The sequence below is a fragment of the Mandrillus leucophaeus genome, unplaced genomic scaffold, assembly GCF_000951045.1.
Source record: "Mandrillus leucophaeus isolate KB7577 unplaced genomic scaffold, Mleu.le_1.0 Scaffold384, whole genome shotgun sequence".
In the NCBI taxonomy this organism is placed as follows: domain Eukaryota; kingdom Metazoa; phylum Chordata; class Mammalia; order Primates; family Cercopithecidae; genus Mandrillus; species Mandrillus leucophaeus.
The window spans coordinates 1,799,692-1,824,761 of NW_012104076.1; the positions used below are offsets into that span (position 1 = coordinate 1,799,692).

Consider the following 25,070-nt stretch of genomic DNA (forward strand, 5'->3'; position numbering starts at 1 on the left):
CAGAATCTACAAAGAACTGAAACAAATCAGCAAGAACAAAATAATCTCATTAGGCCAGGTGCAGTGGCTCACACCTGTAATCCCAGCACTTTGAGAGGCTGAGGTAGGTGGATCACTTGAGGTCAGGATTTCAAGGCCAGTCTGGTCAATGTGGTGAAACCCCGTCTGTACTAAAAATATAAAAATTAGCTGGGTGTGGTGGTGGGCACCTATAACCCCAGTTACTCGGGAGACTGAAGTGAGAGAATCACTTGAACCCAGGTGGCATAGATTGCAGTGAGCCAAGATCACATCATTGCACTCCAGCCTGGGTGACAGAGCGAGACTCTGTCTAAAAAAAAAAAAAAAAGAAAAAAAAAAAGAAAAAAGTCATCAGAAAGCAGGCTAAGGATATGAATAGACAATTCTCAAAAGATATACAAATAGCCAATAAGCAGATGGAAAATGCTCAACATCACTAAGATGGGGGAAATGTAAATCAAAATCACAATGCCATACCGCCTCACTCCTGCAAGAATGACCATAATAAAAAAAATAAAAAATAATAGATGTTGACATGGATGCAGTGAAAAGGGAACACTTTACACTGTGGGAATGTAAACTAGTACAACCACTATGGAAAACAGTGTGGAGATTCATTAAAGAACTAAAAGTAAATCTGTGGTTTGATCCAGCAATCTCACTACTAGGTATCTACTCAGAGGAAAATAAGTCATTGTACAAAAAAGATACTTGCACACGCATGTTTATAGCAGCACAATTTGCAGTTGCAAAAATTGCCAACCAGCTCAGATACCTATCAATCAACAAGTGGATAAAGAAAATTGGTATCTAAATACCATGGAATACTACTCAGCCACAAAAAGGAACAAAATAATGGCACTTGTAGCAGACTGGATGGAATTGGAGACCATTATTCTAAGTGAAGTAACTCAGGAATGGAAAACCAAACATGGTATATTCTCACTCATATGTGGGAGCTAAGCTATGATGATGCAAAGGCGTAAGAATGATACATTGTACTTTGGGGACTCGGGAAAGAGTGAGGGGTGATGAGGGATAAAAGACTACACATTGGGTACAGTGTACGCTGCTTGGGTGATGGGTGCACCAAAATTTCGGAAATCACCACTAAAATATTTGTTCATATAACCAAACACCACCTGTTCCTCCAAAACCTATTGAAATAAAAAAAATTGCCTTCTGTACTGTATAATGTGAACTATATTGTAATAACACTTCTTTTTATAGCATAAATTATTTAGTGCTCTTACTGTAATTCATTGAGAGTCAGCAGTTAGGAACTTAGACCATATGACTTTTGCTTCTTAAAAATTTAGAAGAATGCATTGCAGAATTATATTGTCATTTAGTATCACCCTTCAGATCAGTGTCTACACAAATATTTCTGTGACAAACTAAAAAACCTTGTTTGTTTGTTTATCTATTTATTTATTACTTTTTTGAGACAGAGTCTTGCTCTGTTGCCCTCTCGAGTTCAAGCGATTCTCCTGCCCCCGCCTCCTGAGTAGCTTCACATTATACAGTACAGAAGGGATTACAGGCACGTGCCACTATGCCCGGCTAATTTTTTGTATTTTTAGTAGAGACAGAGTTTCACTGTGTTAGCCAGGATGATCTCGATCTTCTGACCTTGTGATCCACCCGCCTCAGCCTCCCAAAGTGCTGGGATTACAGGCGTGAGCCACTGTGACCGGCCTATTTATTAAAATTTAATTACAATTGATTTTTGCTTTTAAAGGCTCTTTATCTGTCAAAAAAATTATTTTGTATCCTGAAATTTTCTGAAATAATGAACTTTTATATTGTTTATTTAAAAACAAGAACCTTTGACATATCATAAGTAACATTAGTTTCTCTTGGTATTCTTGTGTTTAGCATTGTTGCAGTAGCTATGGACATAAAAAGAAATATAATTTAACAAACATGTAAAAAATACCCATGTATGCTGGGCTAGCACAGTGAAGATAAAAAGAGTTCATTAAGATGAAAAAAGGCACAGATAAATAATTGCAAGATAGTTGGAGAAACAGGGAATACATATATATATTAGGTGTTGAAATGATGTATTATGTTGAATATTATAGACAAAATAAATTTTACTGTTCTTTCATTCAACAGTGACCTATTTAATTCATATAGTACTTTAGTAAATTCCTTTAACTCAGTGTTCTGTATTATATGTTGATTGCCATATAAAGCTACTTAATTCTTTTTCATCCATTATTTATTTAAGGAATATGATCGTTAACAAAAGGACTGTGTATTTTCATTATACTTTGTCTTTTGTCCGTGGGACTGTCACAGAGTATGTTTATAATGAGTGGTGTATAGAATTAAACTTATATTGCCTTATATTTATATTCCTAGAAGTTGATGCATCAATAACTGATAGAAATAAATTTTACCTGGAGGATATTATGCTTTTATTCACTTTATTTCCAATTTATGTATAACTCCTAGGCAAGATCATTTTCAAATTCTGACTGCTATGTAGATTTCAAAATTTGTCTTTAAATATTAAGGAATAAAATAAGTAGAATGAAGCTCAAATTTTAGAACAATGTCTCCATGAGACAGTTCTTTATACCGTAGAAAACCATTGGTTGATTAGCTTCTCAGTCAGTGTTGCTCTTCAGTGTTGAATTGTATGTATTCTTATAAGGATAAAACATTTTTAATTTGGTAAGACTAGCTAAATTTGCTTTTTGTGCTTATGATGTAAAGACAAGATTTAAATTAACACCAACAGCAGAGGCTGTTAAAAATGTAGAATGTTATACTATGAATTTAAATAATCTTTTTGTGCTTGTCATTTTACATGGATAGTATCATAAGACAAGTAATGACAGATTAAGACCTACCTAACAGAGGGAAAACTAAATTACACGACTTTATTAAGGCATAAATAAACCTGTTAACCATTATCTGGAACACCAATTAGTAGAAAGAGCACTGACAATTTTGTTTATCAACATTAAACACAATTATTAATTACAGACCTGATGAATCTAGCAGTGAGCAGGCCATGTTGGATATGCTGGAACCTTAAGTCCATTATATGAGAAGGATGATTACCAAAATCCTGTGGGGAAATAAGTAAATGTAGTTGTAAAATTTTAATTGCCTTGGAATAAGGCAAATTATATTTTCTTGTCTGAGAATATAAATAGTATGGCTTGAAGGTAACAAGCTTCGGTAGTTGTAAATAGAAAATGGATTTATGTTAGGTTTTAAAACAAAGAAAAGAGTGATGAATTTTTATTCATCACTATTCCATGTGAATGGCATACTGTAAATACATGCAGATTTTTTTTTTTGATGTATTCTTTAGTAGGTGAGGTATTCTCTGAATTCCTTTTTTTCATAGTGAAAATAATGTGGGAAGGAACTTTTTGAATGAATTACTACAGGTGAATGGGAATTATATAATTAAAAAATATTTTCATTATGTGATCAGCAGTGTTGTGAAACGAACAAGAGACAATTCACATTTTTGTGCCTTTTTTTTCCTTTTTCTTCGAAGATCCAAATTCCAGAATTTGTGGACATTTACTCATAGGTGCAGCCAAGAATTCTTTTGCAAAACTCATGGATAAAATTAGTCTGGTAATGGAATGTATACCTCTGCACAGTAGCAGGAGTATTACATATGTAGAAAAAGATTCCCTGGTTCAGAGGCTGGCCCATGGACTTCATAAAGTAAACACACTGGCCCTGAAATATGGTTTGCGTGGCCATGTGCCCATTATGGTATGTATACACTTTCATTTAGTAGTAACCTAAAAACTTGTAGGTATGATTTTGAATTAGCCTAATTTGTAGTTTAAATTATTAGTTGTACATGAATGTATCTGGATTTTCTTTATAGTTCATGTAAAATTTTTAATACGGTAAATAAAAGTACTTCCAAATAAGTGTCCAAAATATCAAAACACAAAAATCATGGGCCAGGTGTGGTGGCTGATGCCTGTAATCCCAGTACTTTGGGAGGCCAAGGTGGGTGGATCACCTGAGGTCAGGGGTTCAAGACCAGCCTGGCCAACATGGTGAAACCCCTTCTCTACCAAAAATACAAAAATGAGCCGGGGGTGGTGGTGTGTGCCTTGTACCTCTAATCTCAGCTACTCGGGAGACTGAGGAACGAGAATCACTTGAACTCGGGAGATGGAGGTTATAGTGAGATGAGATTCTGCCACTGCACTCCAGCCTGGCCTACAGAGTGAGACTGTCTTACAAAAAAAAAAAAAAAGAAAAAGAGGCATGACATTAGTGCTAAATTTACTGTTTTCTATAAATGCACTGCGACAGAATTGTGTGAGACCTAAACAGCTGTCAATTTCATTTTTAGCTATCTAGATTATTTCTTTTCTTCAGATGTTCATTTTTCGTAAGTCAAATTGTTGGTCACATAAAAAATAAAGTTTTCACCTCTACGTTTCTATAATAACTGGCACTGGTTTTTGGATGATCTGAGTTACATTTAATTTAGTAAAATGGTCATTGCTATTGTTAGTAAATCTGTAGTTACTGTTTATGAAATTACTCTTGTTTAACAACAGAAAAGCACAGCGTCGTTGCAGAAGCAAATATTTGGATTTACACAAAGACTGCATGCTGCAGAAGTGGAGCGCCGCTCACTACGCTTGGAGGTCACAGAATTCAAACGAAGTGTGAATGAAATGAAAAAGGAGCTTGACAAAGCCCAGGGTCTGCAAATGCAATTACATGAATTTAAGCAATCTGTAAGTATATATCATTTAGGAAACTATTGCTTTGGTGATATCTATTTCTTTATCTCTATATCCTTTTTTCCTTAACTTACGTTTGTTTTGTCAAATAATTCAAAACCCTATTAATAACATTTCTTTTTCTTCAGAAAACTTCCCTTTTAAAATGCCTCTAATTGCTGATGTTGGTGGCAGGCGGGGGAGTGGGGAGAGAGATTTCCTCTCTTCTTTTTTTTTTTTGAGATGGAGTCTCACTCTGTTGCCCAGGCTGGAGTGCAGTGGTGCTATCTCAGCTCACTGCAACCTCTGCCTCCCGGGTTTAAGTGATTCTCCTGCCTCAGCCTCCCAAGCAGCTGGGATTACAGGTGGCTGCCACCACGCCTGGCTAATTTTTGTGTTTTTAGTAGAGATGGAGTTTCTCCATGTTGGCCAGGGAGGTCTCGAACTCCTGACCTCAGCTGATCCACCCACGTTGGCCTCCCAAAGTGCTGGAATTACAGGTGTGAGCCACCGTGCCTGGCCTCTTCCCTTCTTATATTGAATATTTTAAGTAAATTAGACTAGTATGAAATCAAATTGCTTTTCCAAAGAAATGTTCAGTTTATCTAACGTCCATCAATGACATATATGTATTATTTTAAAAAGCAGAAAATAGCTGAAAAAGCAAGGCCGTATGCCAAATACCATTAGATCAAGAACAAAATGTCTAAGTATGTGAAGCACAATATAATGCAGACATCTACATATTCTGTTTGCAGTTGGGATACTTACTAACATTGCTGTTTTTAATGTGGATATGGGAACATAGAGTTAAAAGATTACCCTGAAACTTCAAGACTGTATACAACTTAAAACAGCTACTGTAACTTCAGTTTAAATGTGCTTTTAAGTTTATCTTTTGGTTAATTTGGAATTTACAGTTTTAACATTTGCAGTAACAGAGGCAGCAGCAGGTATAGTAGTTTAGTTATCAATCCTATGATAATATAATTGTGCTAGTGTTAATTATTATTTCAAGTAGATACACCTTCTAAGGGCAAAGAGTTCCTATGAATTAGGCAGGTCAAGGAATCATGAAATACTCTTAAGCCATAGGTTTCTTTTCAGTAAATGTCTCAAGACACCATAATTTTTCCTTCTCTTAGTTTTTTTGCTCAAAGAAGGAGAATTTATGAGCTGAGCTGCTTCAACTTTTTTTTCTAATTATAAAAGTTGTAGAGGACAACCATAAGTAAAATACAAGAAAGTATTAAGAAGGAAGTTTAGACTGGGTATGATGGCTCATTCCTATTATAATCCCAGTGCTTTGGGAGGCCAAGGTGGGAAGGTTACTGGAGGCCAGGAATTCAAGAGATAGTGAGACCCCATCTCTACAAAAAAATATATAATATTTATTTTAAAAAAGAGGAAAGTTAAAGTCATTTTCATCTTACCACCCATAATCAATCACTATTGAAATGTGGATGCATTTTGTTCTCCACATTTCTTATGTATATATGTGCCTATGCATGCCTTTATGCACAATTGTAGTTTGGAATAATTTTGTAATACAGTTTGCATCCTGACATATAAATATATGTATACATGTATGCACTGAAAGTACTGTAATCATTTTCCTTTGTCATTTATTATTAATTTCATTTCAGTTAAGTGAATACTAGTGTGTCGTGTGGATGTATCAAAATTTGAGTATTTCCGTTTTCAGAGATATGTGATTTTTTCCATTTTTTGCCATTTAACTTAAATAATAAAGAGATGTTTATACTTTTAAAAAACGAATTCTTTTGAAGCGTGTCTCTCCTTCCATTTGATTTGCTTCTGTATCATATAAACAGCTAAATTTGGGATATTGAGGTAGTCTACCAAAATGGACACAGTCATTTATGCAATTTGAGATTTAGAATATAGTCAACTGTATTTATATTTATATATAAATATATATAATTATATATAATGGCTTTTGTAAAAATTGGAAAATTCGTTACATATGTTTCTCCCTGGAATATGTATGAAGAATTCTAAATATTCTACACAATTTGATTTCCTAGTCCATAGTTAAGTATTAAGAAAATGAGTTTGCATCTTATCTTTGGTTAGTTTAGAAGTAGTCAGGACTTAATTTCTAGAATCTAGAGAGAAGATTAGAGTTTGAGGGAAGGTTGGTGGAAGGTGACAGAATCCTCTTGTAAGGGCTTTTTTTGAATAACTGGCTTGCAGTAATTAGGAGTGTGTTTGAGGAAGTGCTTAGTGTGAATTGCTTCCTTTGAAGTGTAGGCATAAAAATAGGATAATAATTGAGGGAAGAGGTACTTAATTTTTACTTTATTTTGCCTTATTTTATTTTTTGAGATGGAGTCTCGCTCTGTTGCGCAGGCCGGAGTGCAATGGTGCGATCTCAGCTCACTGCAGCCTCCGCCTCCCAGGTTCAAGGAATTCTCCTGCCTCAGCAGGAGTTGGCATTACAGGTGCCCACCACCACGCCCAGCTAATTTTTTTGTATTTTTAGTAGAGATGGGGTTTCACCATCTTGGCCAGGCTGGTCTCATACTCCTGACCTCAGGTTATCTCCCCGCCTCAGCCTGCCAAAGTGCTGGGATTACAGACGTGAACCATACCCGGCCAGTACTTAATTTTTAGATATTGTCCTACAATTATAAGTTATGAAGTATGTAACAGTTTCTAACATTTAGTGATCATATTGACCATGTATCAGACACTGACCCTAAGCACGTTACAGGCATTGACTCATTTGGTCCTTATAATTATCTCACATACTATTATATTATTATAATATATAATATTATTGTTTCTAATTTTTGGATGAGGATTTTGGAGCATGTAGAAACTAAGTAACTTGCCTGAAGTCGTATAGTTATTAATGGAAATGACAGAATTTGAACTTAGTTCATGTGGCTCTAAAACGCATGCTTTTATCCACTTCATGATAGTGGTTAATGTTGATACCTAGGTGTGTTAATAAAGGGTTGTTTTATTAAAAACATAAAAAATGAAAAAAAGATGCTATTTTCCTCTAAGAAAATTGGAGAGAGTGCCTGCAACCATTTGTCTCTCACTGATTTCAGACAAAGTATATTGGAGAGAATAAAATAGCTTCTTTATAGTTGGTCTAAAATTATAAAGGGAAACATCCTGCTCACCAAAAGCTATTTAGTACCTTAACGGTTTTAGAATACTATGTCCATCTACTGACAGTTGTTTTTTAACAGCTAACTTCCCCAGTCTCATGATCTTTGTTTGTTTATTAGCTCCTTACACTTGCTTTCACACACCATCTCTTTCTTATTCTGCATTGCTATGCTTGCTTGATTTTATTTACTTTACAGAGGAATAAACAGAATTGAGCCAGTCTCTGGGAGGGATGGATGGACAAGGAAGAGGCTAAAATTACCTGAGTTTTTAGGTAAAGAGGAAATTTTGGAGGATTGTGAAGGGAACATACATTCTGTTAAACAGGGAAGTCCTGCAAAGTGGTGGGGATGTTGATGGAAAGATCTTATTCACTTGATGGTCAAGTGAATTGAAAAGGACAGAATGGTCTCATGGCAAGGAGTGGTGATTTAAAACAACACAATACATTAAAGATAGAAGAGATACAAAAATATATGTTCACAAGACCCAGCGCATAGAGGGATGTTAATAACTAGAAATAGAACTGGAGTGCTGAGAGGAGACTGTTAGATTTGATGTTTTGAAAGCTGAGGGTTTGGTTGTAATAGCACAATGTGGAGAGTTCGGCAGCTGTTTAACAGGGAGTAAAAAGTTGAATGTTCTGTACAATCCTAGCACTATACAAGTATCAGTGACATATTAGATACACCTTTTACTAGGTGACTCTTTGAAAATGAGGCAACTTTCCTCTGTGCCTTGTGATCATTCTCATTAGTTTATATTAACTTAGGTAAATCATCAGACATCTGTTTTTATGCTACACTATTGGCTTTTGAAATTTCTTCAGTGTTGAGAAATGCACTCTTAAATTGTTGAGAAATGCACCCTTAAAAAGAGAAATAAGAGTTTTAAAAGACAGTTGCTTCATGGAAGTGGCAGGCAAGGTACCTGCTGCCAAAATAAAACTGAGTGCTTGTGTATTATAATATAGAAGGACCCATGTAATTGATTTATCCTAAAACTTAGTTTCAGCAAAAGTCTTTCTCTTTATATGAACTGCATGCTTGCTGTTGTTGACCCACGAGGAAACTGTGACTATGCACATTTCTATTTTTGTCTTATTTGTCAGAAAAATAAAAGACAAAGTCTATATTCAGTTACAATAATTACTAGATGCTTAGAATCAAAAGGATGTTTTTCCTGCTTTTTCCTCCCAAATTTTTTGAAATTTCAAATCAACCTGCTTTATATTTGTGGCGAATGGTATTAATACACCTCAAATCCTTTTTTACAATGGGAAAGTTAGAAATTTTAAATAGATACATGTATACCTTGTGTATTTAAGTAGCCTGAATAGTTCCCTTGAGTTTTCCATATATATTTCTCAGTTATCTACCTTTTGTGAAACCTTCCTCTTTTTTACACTTCACTATGTCTCTGTTGTTTGTTGTATCTAAGTTTCATTTGTTTAAATGTTTTGAACAGGAGATAATATAAACTTGTCTTGCCCTGGATTCTACATCCCTATCTAGAACTGTCATTAGTTATTCCAGAGCAGAGTACTGTGCCCTCCAAAGCAGGCACTATATTGTAAAAACCATGTTGTGTATTGTGGCGTGGATTTTGTTGGCAGATGTTTATATATGAATATTCTTTCATACAACAAATATTGAACACTCACTGAGTGCCAGGCACTCTTCTCGGTTGGATGAAAAGCTAAATGAAGTCCCTGCTTTGTGGAGCTACACCTTTATATATGTGGTTGGTGGCAGGGTGTGGACAGGCAATAAAAAAAGTGAGGTGAATTTAGATAATGACAGTGGCTGTGAAGAAAATAAAACAAGATGGTATAAAAGTGTGAGTGGGAGTTGGAGAGGTGTAGACATGTAAGACCTGCCTAGGAGAAGACATTTGACTGGGGAGACCTGAATAATAACATACACTGAACACAAACTTTTAGGTGATCAGTTAAAAGCCAAGGAAGTTGTTAAAGGTTTTAATTCCCACAATCATAATCTTTATAAATAAAGTGTTCATGTATGAAAACTTAAACTGAGCATGATGGATTTATTTGGAATTTCAAATGAGTTTTCTAAGATTTTATTTCACTGAAAATGAAAACTAAGTATGGCTATTGTGCTGCAAAAATCACAGTAGTATTTTTATCTTGACTTATGCAATTAAGAAAAGCTAATTGTATTTTTTTAATGTATCAAATGCCTAGAAATGTTTGTATTATATTCCTTTAGTTTTGAAGACGAAATAATAACAATGCAGTTAGCTTTATAACTGATTCTCCCCCCTCCCACTTTTTACAGAAATTGATCACCCATGAGAAGTTTGAAAGTGCATGTGAAGAACTAAATAATGCATTACTTCGGGAACAGCAGGCACAAATGCTATTGAATGAACAGGCACAACAACTACAGGAATTGAATTATAGACTTGAATTACACTCCAGTGAGGAAGCTGACAAAAACCAAACTCTTGGAGAAGCTGTTAAGGTAAGAGAATAAAGGGATATTTGCATAAAGGAATATTTTATCTATGCGTGGATCTTAGAGGGAATTATGATATCTCCTGAATAGGAATAGATCCCAAGATGTGAAATTTTATTCTATGAGGATAGAATGAAACATGGTTCTAAGACCTCAGTTACAAGCCTGCATTCACATGTATTGAGAAGGTAAAAGTAGGCTTTACTTGTTAGTTGAAAACAAAGTGAAGATCTTTTCCAGTAATAATAACAATTATTATTAACAGTAAAATTAACAGTAAATGTTTTCTTTCTTTTATCTTCCTTATTTCTTCCTCTCTTTAGAGTTTTCCTTTTCTTGTTTTGTACCCAATGGACTTTGGAAACTCCACACATCTTTTGGATTCTGGAAGGTTTTGGTCTGGGTCTGATTCTTATATAAGTACATATTTGGGGAGGAGGGAGGTTTAGTTAGAAAGAGTTCTGTCTGTCATATATTTGTGGTAAAGGTATTTCAAAGGAAAAAGAGAAGCTATCATTTAAAAGTTGAGAAAATTTCATTAATGGATTTAGGACTATAGTACTTTCTGGAAATGTTGCCTACAAAGTATAATAGAATTCTGGTTTTTGATTATAAAACTTGTGGATTTATCACTAGTGAGATTATATACGTTGGAATGGAACTAAATCCAGGGAAAACAACAGCGATATAGCCTCTATATAGGATATCCTACTTAATACAATTAATCAACTCAGTGTTGGTATTAACTTATACAAATATATCTATTTTTTCTGATATCTTAGTAATACTATTATGATCAATGATAAAATAGCCAAAATTTATTGTTAACTTCCTGTTTTTCAGGCACTATGCTAACTACTTTAAAACACTTCTGTACTCATCACACAAACTGTATGCGATTATTCCTGTTTTATAGATGAGAAAACAGATGCAGAGAGGTGACATAACTTACACATTTCTTAGTAAGTAATGGATCTAGGGAGTCAGATTTCCATCCATCTTCCTAACCACCACATCATATGTTCCAGCGTCCATTTGCCAGGCTTGGTGTTACTGTCACTACATGAGTTATTCATTTTAAACTACCTCTGTGAGGTAGGTACTATTGTTATGATTTTGATATATATATATATTTTTTGTTTAAATTTAGGGACTCCAATAAACTTGCCCAGGGTATCCTGTAAATGTTGAAACTGGGATTTAGTTTTCAGAAAAATTAGAAAAATTTGAAATCGAAAGCAAGAAAATACACATGAATTTAAAGAGGAAAATATAGATGTCCTTTAAGAAGAGGAAAAAATGACCAGGATGGTATTAGTATTTTAGAGTATATTTTTCCAAATATATGTATTAAATTGAACAATTTGAAATTGCTGTTTTTACAAGTGAAAACTAGACAAATGCCAGCAATTTCAAATGGCTCAACCTAATACAGATTATTTTTCTTACATAAATGAGAACATACTTATATACTGTTTTGAAACTTACTTGTATTACTTAGTAATAGATTGTGAGCATTCTTGCTTACCAACTGATATGACTGTGAATTTTTTTTTCACTTTTTTTTACACAAGTAATAAATATTGTGGAAAAATAAGAATATAGATGAAGAAAAATTAAAATAATCTCAAATCATATCACCTGATATATCCAGCATCAACATTTTGATATATATATTCCAGACTTTATGTTTTACAAATATAGAAATATAACTGAATATAGGTTAATAAAAATACAATCATACTATTATACATATTGTTTTTTACTTACTTTCTTCAAACACCATGTCAAGGATTTCTTTCTATGCTAGTAAGTATAGTGGTATTTGTCAGGCCTTTGAGCTGAAGCTCAGCCATTGTAACCCCTGTGACCTGCACACATACGTCCCGATGGCCTGTAGGAGCCAAGAATTCTGGAGCAGCCAAAAAACCACAAAAGAAGTGAAACAGCCAGTTCCTGCCTTAACTGCTAACCCACCTTACGACATTCCACCATTATGACTTGTTCCTGCCCTACCCTAACTGATCAATCATGACGTTCTTCTCCAGGACAATGGATCTCATGATCTCGCCACCATGCACCTTGTGACCCCCTCCCCTGCTGACAACAGATAACCACCTCTAACTGTAACTTTCCACTGCCTGCCTGACTCCTACAAAGCTGCTGCTCTCCTATCTCCCTTCGCTGACTCTCTTTTCAGACTCAAATCACTTGCACCCAAGTGAATAAACAGACTTGTTGCTTACACAAAGCCTGTTTAGGTGGTCTTCTATATGGACACGTGTGACAGTATCATCAGTTCATGGCTGGTTGAATTCTTTTGGATGTATATTTTTTCTTTTTATTTTTAACTGACAAATAATTGCATACATTTAGGGTATATTTTGATGTTTTGCTATATGTACGCATTGTGGAATGTTCAAATCAGGCTAACATTCATCTTTTCACATACTTATCATTTCTTTGTGGTGAGAACATCTAATATCCACTTTCTGTTTTTTTTTTTTTTTTTTACCATTTTGAGATATACATTATTGTTATTAAGTATACTTACCTTGCTGTACAATAGATCACCAAAATTGATTCCTCTTGTCTAGCTGAAACTTTGTACCCTTTGATTAACATTTGACCATCCCCACTCGTGACTTCTAGTAATCACTTCAATGTACTGTACGTAATTTATTAACCTAATTTGATATTATAGATTTGGATTTATCCCAGTTTCTTCCTCCTCCTTCTCCTCCAACTCTTCTTCTTCCTTCTCTCACTCCTTTCCCTCCTCTTCTTCCTTTTTTTCTCTTCCGCTTCTCCGCCTCCTTTTGCTATTATAAGTATTAAGATGAACAACCTGGTATCTAAATGTTATGCAAATATCTGTGATTATTTCATCAGGATGAATTCCTAGATGAGGAATTACTAGGTCAGAAACCACATACATTCAAATAATGTACATATTATCAGTTGGCCTACAGCAAGTCTCTACTGATTACATTCTCTCCTAAGATATATGAGAATTGCACCTTTGGGCCTACCTGGCTGTTACTATTTAAAACATTTTTGACAATTTGATAGATATGTCCTTGTTACTTTAATTTGTATTTCTTTTATTATTAGTTGAGTTGAAAACTTTTATAAGTATATTGGTCATTAAACAACATTTTTATGCTTCATGTCCTATTAATAGATAATGTAATGAACCGTGCTTTGGAAATGCATCTGTGTCATATTGAAGTCTTTTTCTCTGTTACAGTTTGTGTTTAGCTATAATATCTTCCAGCAGATAAAGAGATGTTCATGTTAATTTTTTTAAATTGCCAGTAGCTTAAATATTGTTGTCAGGAGTGGAGAATTGTTTAATTACTATCTCTTAATTAGAACTAGCAGGCGGTAATGTGAAAATGCTCTCTTGTGGGAGGCAACATGGTTCAATGGAAAAAGCACTGGCCTTGGAACAAGTATTCCTGAATTCAAATCCCAGCTCTGTTGCTTGGGCAAATTACTTAACCTTCTGAGCCTCAGTTTCCTCTTCTGCAGAAATAAGGATAATGATACTTAAGTTATAGGATGTTTATGAGAATGAATTAAGATTCTATTTGAAAAGCAAGTGTATGCTTGTTAAATATTCTGTTGTGTTTTCAGTAATGCTTTAAAAAATAGTTTTTAAAAATATGTTGTGTGCATAACTTCTTTTAAAAAACAAAGTATATTGTTTCTTTTTAAAAACGAAGATCATGAGTAGAAGATGTGGATACAGAAGAAAAAACAAATTATCTGTGATTTATAATCTGAAAGCAATCACCTAACATTTTGGGAATTTTGTTTTAAATCATATCTTTTTTTTTTTTTTTTTTTAAAAAGACAGGGCCTCACTCTGTTGCACAGGCCACGACCTCCCAGGCTTAAGTAATTCTCCTGCCTCACCCTACCAAGAAGCTGGGTCTACAGGCACATGCCACCACACCCAGCTAATTAAAAAAATTTTTTTTGTAGAGATGGAAACTCCCTGTGTTGCCCAGTCCTGGTCTCAAACTCCTGGGTTCAAGCGATCCCCTTGTCTTGGCCTCCCAAAATGCTGGGATTACAGGTGTGAGCCACTGTGCCCAGCCTAAATCATTCCTTTATATGTAATAGTTTTTATAAATAATACTTTAGACTGGATCCTCAGAATGGCCTTTTGTTTTAATACAGCTAAATCTTGGATTAGACATTCCCTGCAATAAATGCAGTGTATTAAGGAGTAAAGGAAATCTCCAAGGACAAAAATAAACAACAATATTTTCAAACGTCAGTATGTGGAAATCAAAGTTAACACTGAGTAGATGCTAGGTTTGTCCTGGAGGCAAATACAGGTTGAGCATCCCTAATTTGAAAATCCAAAATCCAAAATGCTCTAAAATCAAACTTTTTGAGCACTGACATGACACTCAAAGTAAATGCTCATTGGAGCATTTTGGATTTCAGGTTATCAGATTTGGGATGTTCAACCAGTAAGTATATAAATAATGCAAACATTCCAAAATGCAAAAATATTCAAAATCTAAAATACTTCTGGTCCTGAGCAGTTTACATAAGGGATGCTCAACCTATACCAATATTCATCCTGGAAATAGGAGACTAAGCTTTGGGTTCCACCTGCAGATAGGAGCTTGAACCTAAAGCTCCCACATTAAGAAATTGCTTAATAACCTGAAAGGGATAATCAGTAGTATTCCATTGTTCTAGGCAAAAGCTAAGGCAAAAGTCTATCTGGATAAACGCTTGCCTAATCTATTTCCTTCAGAAGCCCCCAAAGAGTAAGATCAATGAAGTAACTGACACATGAATAGATGGACATATATTAATCTTTTTTGTTTGTTTGTTTGAGACAGAGTCTCACTCTCTTCCCAGGCTGGAGTGCAGTGGCCGGATCTCAGCTCACTGCAAGCTCTACCTTCCAGGTTCAAGTGATTCTTCTGCTGCAGCCTCCCAAGTAGCTTGGACTACAGGTGTGCGCCACACCTGGCTAATTTTGTATTTTTAGTAGAGACGGTGTTTCACCATATTGGCCAGGATGGTCTCGATCTCCTGACCTCGTGATCCGCCTGCCTTGGCCTCCCAAAGTGCTGGGATTACAGGCGTGACAGATAATATTAATCTTACATGCAGCCGCATTGCTAAACTCTCTTGTCATTTCTAGTGCTTTATCTATACTGTCTAGGGCATAGACAGTAATATTAATCTGATAGTGATAGTTTTGTTTTTTGTTTTCAAACCTTATCCTTTTAGGTTTTTTTTTTTTTTTTTCTGCTGCTTTACTGGCTAGGATAAAGTGTTGGGTGGAGGTAGAGGTGGTAGGCATCCTTATCTTGTTTCCAGTCTTAAAGACAATCTTTCTAAGATTTCTTCATTAAGAAGAAATTTGATGTAGGTTTTTAGTTGATAATCCTTGTTGGGTTAGGGAAGTTATCTTCCTATATTATGCATAATTTAAAAATCATGGACCGGGCACAGTGGCTCACTCCTGTAATCCCAGCACTTTGGGAGGCTGAGGTGGGCAGATCACCTGAGATCAGGACTTCAAAACCAGCCTGGCCAACGTGGTGAAACCCCATCTCTATTAAAATACAAAAATTAGGCGTGGTGGCGGGCACCTGTAATCCCAGCTACTCGGGAGACTGAGGCAGGAAAATCACTTGAACCCGGGAGGCAGAGGTTGCAGTGAGCTAAGATGGTGCCATTGCACTCCAGCTGGGTGACAGAGTGAGACTCTGTCCCCCGACCCTACTCCCCCCCCAAAAAAAATCATGAATGGATGTTGGATATTATGAAATACATTTTATGCATCTATTTAGATAATCATATGACTTTTCTCACTTATTCTGTTGGCATGTTGTATTATATCAGGTAATAGCAAACTGTGATTTGTGTTTGTACAGCCTGTGAGCTAAGAGTGGTTTTTACATTTTTAAGGGAGTATAAAAAATAAAACCACAGAACAACATGTGATACAGATGGCATGTGGTACACAAAGCCTAAAATATTTCGTATCAGAAGTTTGCTGATGCCTGGGTTATATTTTAGTATTCTAATGTTAAACCAGCCTTGTATTCCTGAAATAAACCCAATGTAGCTGTAATGATTTTTTAAAAATACATTGCTGCACCCAATTTCTTAATTTTTCACGTGAGACTTTTCGATCTATAGTCTTAATTGGAATTGTCTTGTAATTTATCTTTCTCCTACTGTCATTATCACTTTCTTGAAATCAGAATTTTGCTGACATGAAAGGACTTCTCTTCCCACTCCAAACACAGGAAGCGGTGTCTTAGTGCATTTTGTGCTACTATGACAGAATAGCACAGATGGAGTAATTAAATAACAGTAGAAATCTATTTCTCAAGGTTCTGGAGGCTGGCACCAATATCAAGGTACTGGCATCTGGTGAGGACCTTCTTTATCTGTCATGCTATGGCAGAAGGCAGAAGGGCAAGAGAGTGCTTGCACACTCTAGGGGAAGGAAGTAGGGAAGGGGGCCAAACCCATCATGTTATAAGAAACCCTATTTCATGGGTTAATTTATAACTAACTCACTCCCACAATAACTGTATTAATTCATTTATGATGGCAGAGCCCTGATGACCTAATCACCTCTTAAAGGTCTCACCTCTCAGCGCTGTTGCATTGGAGATTAAGATTTTAACACATGAACTTCGGCAAACACATTCAAACCCTAGCAAGTGGAAACTAGAAAAAATATAACAAATGCATTTTGGGTTATAGCCAAGCTTAAAGAGAGCAAAATATTCAAGTTCTAGAAATAAAGAGGACCAAAACAGCAAATGATGAGGACTCAACACCAGATGATGAGAAGGAGCTGAAGTCTAATTAGCTCATTGGAGTGTGCAAACCTAGCTAGAGGCCAGAGTTGATAATAATTACATTAGGGAAATCTAGGCTTTAAGCCTCAGAGAATAGGAAAGATTCACCTATGTAAAACTAGGCATCTGGAAGGGCTGCCCTACTGTGAAATGTGGATGAGAAAATCTCTGCCTAGCAGCTGCATGAGAATTTGACATCTACTCAGGGCTGTGGATAGGAAAAGTTACTAAGGAAACTGGAACACAGGCCTGTGCTACACATAAATACAGGGCCTTAGTTTACACCTTCATGATCCAAGTACTGTTTAGTTGAGATTTAATCTTTAAAATAGTACAGTCCAGTCACCAGTGTGACCTTGTAGAAGGGAACGTGAAAATGTTCAGTAGGGATGTTTCTGCATTTCAAAGAATACACTCAAGACTGTTATGAAAAATTCAATATTTGATAATAGGATTCAATATTACTAATCACGCAAAAATGAATTGCACATCAATTGAGAATATTTACACTTTAGGTGGTAGAAATACTAGAAGCATTGAAATCAGCTAAACGGATACCTTAAGGGTTTTTTTGAGCGTTCTAAGAGATAAGGTATGAATAGAAGTTATAAGATAAGACATGAAAATACAGTCATGGAGATTATTAACTCAGTGAACATTGAGTAGACGTTGATGAAATATATTAGCAAATTGGAAGAAAGCTGAGGAAATAATACATAATGTTCTCCAGAGGGACAAAATGATGGATAATAAGAAATTAAGAGGAAAGAAAAAGAGAATGAAATATTTAATAAAAGAATGAAAGTAGAGTACCATAAGCACCTATAAACATAGTAATGAGAGGACAGAATAACTAAGACAAGAGAAAGTCTTTAAAGTTATGGGAGTAAAAGGATTACTTAGAGAAGAATAACAATTAGATCCTAAGAGTAATTACTTAATTCAAAATAACTTCAATGAGGTATAATTATAACAATATGTACACTTTAAATATATAGAGCTCAGTGCCTTTTGACAAATGTATACATTGTGTAACTACCACTACAGCAGTCTGAGCTCCCTCCTCAGCCCTGGGGTTGGGGAGGCGGAGTGCAAGGTGGGCCAAGTCAGACCTGGCAAGTATGTCCTCAGGCAATGGGCACATTTGTGGAGTGCACAGTGGTCTGAGCTCCCTCCTCAGCCCTGGGGTTGGGGAGGAGCATTGACAGGGTGCAAGATGGGCCAAAGGAGACCTGGCAAGTACAGCCTACAGCCTATAGGAGAGCCTACAGATTCCATATAGCAGTCTCAAACATCAGTGCTAAGGGAGAAACCAGTGGGTGACCAGCAAGCATCCAGAGGTGTGCTGAGGTTGTATAGTAAGTGTGAGTTTTTAAGAAACTGCCAAAGTCTTTTTCAGAATTGGCTGCATGATTTTACATTTCCGTCAGCAGTGTATGAAAGTTCCATTTGCTTCACATCCTGGTGAATACTTGGCACTGTTTATCTGTTGTAATGGGTGTATATGGTATGGTTTTTGCATTTAATTTGCATTTACCTGATGATTAATTATGTTAATTATCTTTTAGTGTACTTATTCATATATGTTCTTTGTAAAATATCTGTTCAAACCATTTGATATTTGATTGATTGATTGATTTTTTTGAGACAAGGTCTCCCTTTGTCACCCAAGCTGGAGTGCAGTGGCGCTATCATGGCTCGCTGCAACTTCTGCCTCCTGGGCTCAACTAATCCTCCCATCTCAGCTTCTCAAGTAGCTAGGACTACAGGCGCATGCCACCATGCCAGCTAGTGTTTGTAGTTTTTGTAGAGACGGAGTTTCTCTATGTTGCCCAGGCTGATCTCAAACTCCTGGGCTCAAGCAATCCACCTGCCTCAGCCTCCCAAAGTGCCGGGAATATAGGCATGAGCCACTGTGCTTGGCCAACATTTAATATTTTAAACTTTGCGTTGTTTGTTTTATTCAATTGTAAAAATTCTTTCTATATTCTATATATAGATTCTTTTTTCAGATATATATTAATAATATTTTCTTTCATTCTTTGGTTTGCTTTTTTGTTTTCTTAACCGTATCTTTCAAATAAGAGTTTTACATTTTGGTGAAATATCCGTATTCTAACTTTTATTGTTGTAGTTGATGCTTTTTCTGTTTCATCTAAAAAATGTTTGCTACTATGATGTGAAAAAGATTTTACCTTTTTGACAATTATATGAGTTAATTTTTATACATGGTGTGGTGTAAGGGTTAAAGTTTATTTTTTTCCAAATAAATCTTAAATTGTTCCTGTGCTATTTAAAAAATATGATCCTTTTTCTATTGAATTACCTTGGCCCCTGTATTAAATCCTCTGTGTGTGTATATGTGTGTGTTTGTTTCTTTATTACTGGACTCTGTTTCTGTTTCATTGATCTATATGTCTTCCTTTACGTTAATTCCACAATGTTTTAATTGCTTTATCTTTATAGGATGCCTTGGAATTCATATTTTCAAGGTGCTGTAAGTCCTTTAACTTTGCTCTTTTTTTGAAACTGTATTTGCTATTTAGATCCATTGAATTTCCGTACAAGTTTTAGAATCAGATTGTCATTTTCTTGTAAGACATTAAGTTTATTGATACAGGCTTTATAATACTCCATTATTATATTTTTAATTCTTGTCGGATCTGTTGTGATAATTCCTCTTTCAGTCCTCATACTGGTAATTCATATTTTCTCTTTAGTTAGGAGTTTATTAATTTTGTTGTTCATTTTAAAAAAATAAGCTTTGGCTTTGCTAACTTATTCTATTTTTTATAATATTCTGTTATTTTTATTATTTCCTTTTTTTTTTTTTTTTTTAGTTTTTAAAATTTTACTTTAAGTTCTGGGATACATGTGCAGAACATGCACGTTTGTTACATCGGTATACATTTGCCATGGTGGTTTGCTATACTTAACAATCTGTCACATTTTAGGTTACTTTAGCCCTTCTTTTTCTAGTTAAGGGATTAGCCTATTAGATCAGGAATCAGCAAAATGTGACCCACAGGTCAAATGTAGCCCACTGTCCATATATAAAGTTTTATTGAAATGCTACTATGCCCGTTTATTAAAATATTGTCTGTGGCTGCTTTCTTACTACAGTGGTAGTTTTAAGTAGTTGCAACAGTGACCACGTGGCTCACAATGCCTGAAATATTTACTATGTAGTTTTTACAGGTATTGAATATTTTTTAGAACTTTATAAAGTCTCTGCTATTGGCTTATTAGGTATTTCTCTTTTTTATTTTTGGGGCTGCTGTAGTGTTTATATCTCTTTCACGTATCACAGTCTATTTAAAAATAATATACTACTTTATGTATAATACAAAAATCTTACAGCACTGTACTTCCATTTCTTCTCTTTCATTCTCTTTGTGTTGTTGTCATAGATTTCAATTTTACATGTATTATAAACTCCATACTATATTGTTATCATTTCAACTTTTAATAGAAAATTAGATTTTAAAGAAATTGAAAAATAAGAAAACAATTATCTTTCATCATTGCCCATATATATACCATTTTGATGCACATTTCCTTTATAAAGACCCTTGTTTCCATCTAGTGTGATTTTCCTTCTGCTTGAGGAACTCCCTTGAACATTTCTTGTGATACTTGTCTTTATTTTTGAAAGGTGTTCAGTATAGATGTCTATGTTGACAGTTTCTTTTAGCACTTTAAATATGTTGTTCCCTTTTCTTCTGGTTTGCATTGTTTCTGACAAGAAATATGTGTTCATTTTACTTTTGTTTGTCTGTGTGTAATGTGCCTTTTTTTCCTCTCACGTTTTGTAAAGGTTTTCTTTACAAATTTTAATTTTTAATGTTTGTGGGAACATAATAGGGTATATATATATTTATGGGGTACATGAGATATTTTTATACAAACCTTCAATGTGTAATAATCATATCATGGTAAATGGGGTATCCATCCCTGCAACCATTTATCCTTTGTGTTGCAAACAATCCAGTTATACTCTTTTAGTTATTTTTAAATGTATAATTAAATTATTACTGACTGTAGCCACCTGTTGTGCCATCAAATACTAGGTCTTATTCAGTCTTTCTGTCTGTTTTTTTGTACCCATTAACCATCCCGACCTTCCCACACATCCCCACTACTCTTCTCTGCCTCTGGTAGCCATCCTTCTACTATCTATCTCCATGAGTTCAATTGTTTGGATTTTTAGCTCCTCCAAATAAGTGAGAACATGCAATGTTTGTCTTTCTGTGCCTGGCTTATTTAACTCAACATAATGACCTCCAGTTCCATCTTTGTTGTTGCAAATTACAAGATCTTATTATTTTTTATGGCTGTATAATACTCTATTGTGTATAAGTACCACGTTTTCTTTATCTGTTGATGGCCACTTAGGTTGCTTCCAAATCTTGGCTATTTGTGAACAGAGCTGTGACAAATGTGGGAGTGCAGATATCTCTTTAATACACCGATTTCCCTTCTTTTGGGCATATACCCAGCAATGGGATTGCTGGATCATATGGTAGCTCTATTTTTAGTTTTTTGAGGTGCCTCCAAACTGTTCTCCATAGTGGTTGTACTAATTTACATTCCCACCAACAACGTACAAGGGTTCCTTTTTTTCCCTTGTACATCCATTTGTTACTCCCTGTCTTTTGGATAAAAGCCATTTTAACTGGAGTAAGATGATACCTCATTGCAGTTTTGATTTGCATTTCTCTGATGATCAGTGATTTTGAGCACCTTTTCAAATTTGTTTGCTATCTGTATGTCTTCTTTTAAAAAGTGACAATTTACATCTTTTGCCCATTTTAAAATCAGATTATTAAATTTTTTTCCTGTAGAGTTGTTTGAGTTCCTTGTGTTTTCTGGTTATTAATCCCTAGTCAGATGGGTAGTTTACAAATATTTTCTCCCTTTCAGTGGGTTGTGTCTTCACTTTGTTGATTGTTTCTTTTGCTGTGCGGAAGCTTTTTAACTTGATGTGGTCCCATTTGTCTATTTTTTCTTTGGTTATCTGTGCTTGTGGGATATTACTTAAGAATTTTTTGCCCAGACCAATTTCCTAGAGAGTTTCCCCAGTGTTTTCTTGTAGTAGTTTTATAGTTGGAGGTGTTAGATTTAAGTCTTTAATCCATTGTGGTTTTATTTTTGTATATGACAAGAGATAAGGTTCTAGTTTCATTCTTCTGCATATGGATATTCAGTTTTCCCAACACCATTTATTGAAGAAATTATCTGTTCCCAAGTTTATGTTCTTAGCACCTTTGTCAAAAGTGAATTCACTGTAGGTGTGTGGATTTGTTTCCGGGCTCTGTATTCATTCCATTGGTCTATGTGTCTGTTTTTATGCCAGTACCATGCTGTTTTGGTTACTGTAAATTCGGTAGTATAATATGAGGGCAGGTAATAGGATTCCTCCAGTTTTGTTCTTTTTGCTCAGGATAGGTTTGGCTATTCTGGGTCTTTTGTGGTTCCATGTAAATTTTAGGATTATTTTTTCTATTTGCATAAAGAATGTTATTGGTATTTTTATAGGGATTGCATTGGATTTGTAGATTCCTTTGGGTAGTATGGATATTTTAACAATATTAATTCTTTCAATCCATGAACATGGAATATCTTTCCTTTTTTGTTTTGTACCATTTTCCATTCTTTCCATCATTGTTTTATAGTTTTCATTGTGGAGATCATTAACTTATTTGGTTAAGTTAATTCCTAGGCATTTTATTTTATTTTATTTGTGGCTATGATAAATGGGATTACTTTTTTATTGTTTTTTCAGATTGTTTACTTTTGGCATATGGAAATGCTACTGAATTTTGAATGCTGATTTTGTATCCTGCAGCTTTAGTGAATTTGTTTATCGGTTCTAATAGTTTTTTGGTGGAGTTCCTAGGTTTTTCCAAATATAAGATAATATAATCTGCAAACAAAGATAATTTGACTTTTTCCTTTCTAATTTGGAGGCCCTTTATTTCTTTCTCTTGTTTGATTGCTCGAACTAGGACTTCCAGTACTGTGTCATGTAACAGTGGTGAAAGTAGGCATCCTTGCCATGTTCAGATCTTAGAGGAAAGGGTTTCAGTTTTCTCCTTATTCAGTATGATACTAGCTGTGGGTCTATCATATATGGCTTTTATTATGTTGATGTATGTTCCTTATATCCCCATTTTTTGAGGGTTTTTTAAAATCATGAAAGGATGTTGAATTTTATCAAATGCTTCTTTCAGCATCAATTGAAATGATTATATGGTTTTTATCCTTAATTCTGTTTATATGGTGTATCACATTTATTTGCATGTGTTGAACCATCCTCGTATCCCTGGGATAAATCCCACTTGGTCATGTTGAATGATCTTTTTAAATGTTGAATTTGGTTTGCTAATATTCTGTTGAGGATTTTTGCCTCAATATTCATAATAAATATTGGTCTGCAGTTTTCTTTTTTTGATGTGTCTTTGTCTGATTTTGGTAAGGTTTCCTTTTTATTACTGGTTTCTGGAAGTTTGATTATGACAAATGTTGGTGTGGTTTCTTTGTGTTTTTCCTACTGGAGGTTCATTGAACTTTATTTATTTGTTTTATTTTTAAATTTTAATTAATTTTTTATTTTCAACTTTTAAGTTTAGGGGTACAGGTACACAATGTGCAGATTTGTTACCTACGTAAATGTGTGCCATGGTGGTTTGCTGTACAGATCATCCTATCACCCAGGTATTAAGCCCTGCCTCCATTAGCTGTCCTTCCTGATCCTCTCCCTCCTCCCAACCTGCACCCTCTGATAGATCACAGTATGTATTGTTCCCCACTGAGTGACCATGTGTTCTTGTTTAGCTGCCACTTAAAAGTGAGAACGTGTAGTATTTGGTTTTCTGTTCCTGTATTAGTTTGCTAAGGATAATGGCCTCCAGCTCCTTCCATGTCCCTGCAAAGAATGTGATCCCATTCCTTTTTTTGGCTGCATGGTATATTCCATGGTATATATGTTTGACATTTTCTTTATCCAGTCTGTCACTGATAGGCATTTGGGTTGATTCCATGTCTTTGCTATTGTAAATAGTGCTGCAGTGAACATATGCATGCATGTGCCTTTATAATGGAACAATTTATATTCCTTTGGGTATATACCCAGTAATGAGACTGCTAGGTTAAATGGTATTTCTTGTTCTTGGTCTTTGAAGAATCGCCATACTGTCTTCCACATGGTCAAACTAATTTACACTCCCACCAACAGTATAAAAACGTTCCTTTTTCTCAACAACCTTACCAGCATTGGTTGTTTTTTGAGTTTTTAGTAATAGCCACTCTGACTGGTATGAGATGGTATCTCATTGTTGTTTTGATTTGCGTTTCTCTAACGATCAGTGATGTTGAGCTTTTTTTCATATGTTTGTTTGCCTCATGAATGCCTTCTTTTGAGAAGTGTCTGTTCATGTCCTTTGCCCACGTTTTAACAGGGTTGTTTGTTTGTTTTGTAAATTTAAGTTCCTTATAAATGCTGGATATTAGACCTTTGTCAGATGCATAGAATTGCAAAAATTTCTCCCATTCTTAGGTTGTCTGTTTACTCCATCGATCGTTTCTTCTGCTGTGCAGAAGCTCTTTAGTTTGGTTAGATCCCATTTGTTAATTTTGCTTTTGTTGCAATTGCTTTTGGTGTTTTTGTCATGAAATCTTTGCCTGTGCTTGTGTCCTGAATAGTATTGCCTAGTTTTCTTTTTTCTGTCTTTTTTTTGTTTTGTTTTGTTTTGTTTTGTTTTTTAATAGTTTTGGTTTTTATATTTAAGTCTTTAATCCATCTTGAGTTGATTTTTGTATGTGGTATAAGAGGT

General features: G+C 35.0%; 1 protein-coding gene across 2 annotated transcripts in view; it reads left to right on the top strand.

The window, feature by feature from the left end:
* Nucleotides 1-25,070, top strand: part of CCDC171 (coiled-coil domain containing 171) — a 425,369-nt gene that overhangs the window by 227,728 nt on the left and 172,571 nt on the right. For both annotated transcript variants that reach the window (XM_011990859.1, XM_011990858.1), the window contains 3 exons: nt 3,548-3,774; nt 4,584-4,766; nt 10,199-10,384. In XM_011990859.1, the coding sequence (XP_011846249.1) occupies nt 3,548-3,774; nt 4,584-4,766; nt 10,199-10,384 (596 nt within the window). The remainder of the gene's footprint in view (nt 1-3,547; nt 3,775-4,583; nt 4,767-10,198; nt 10,385-25,070) is intronic.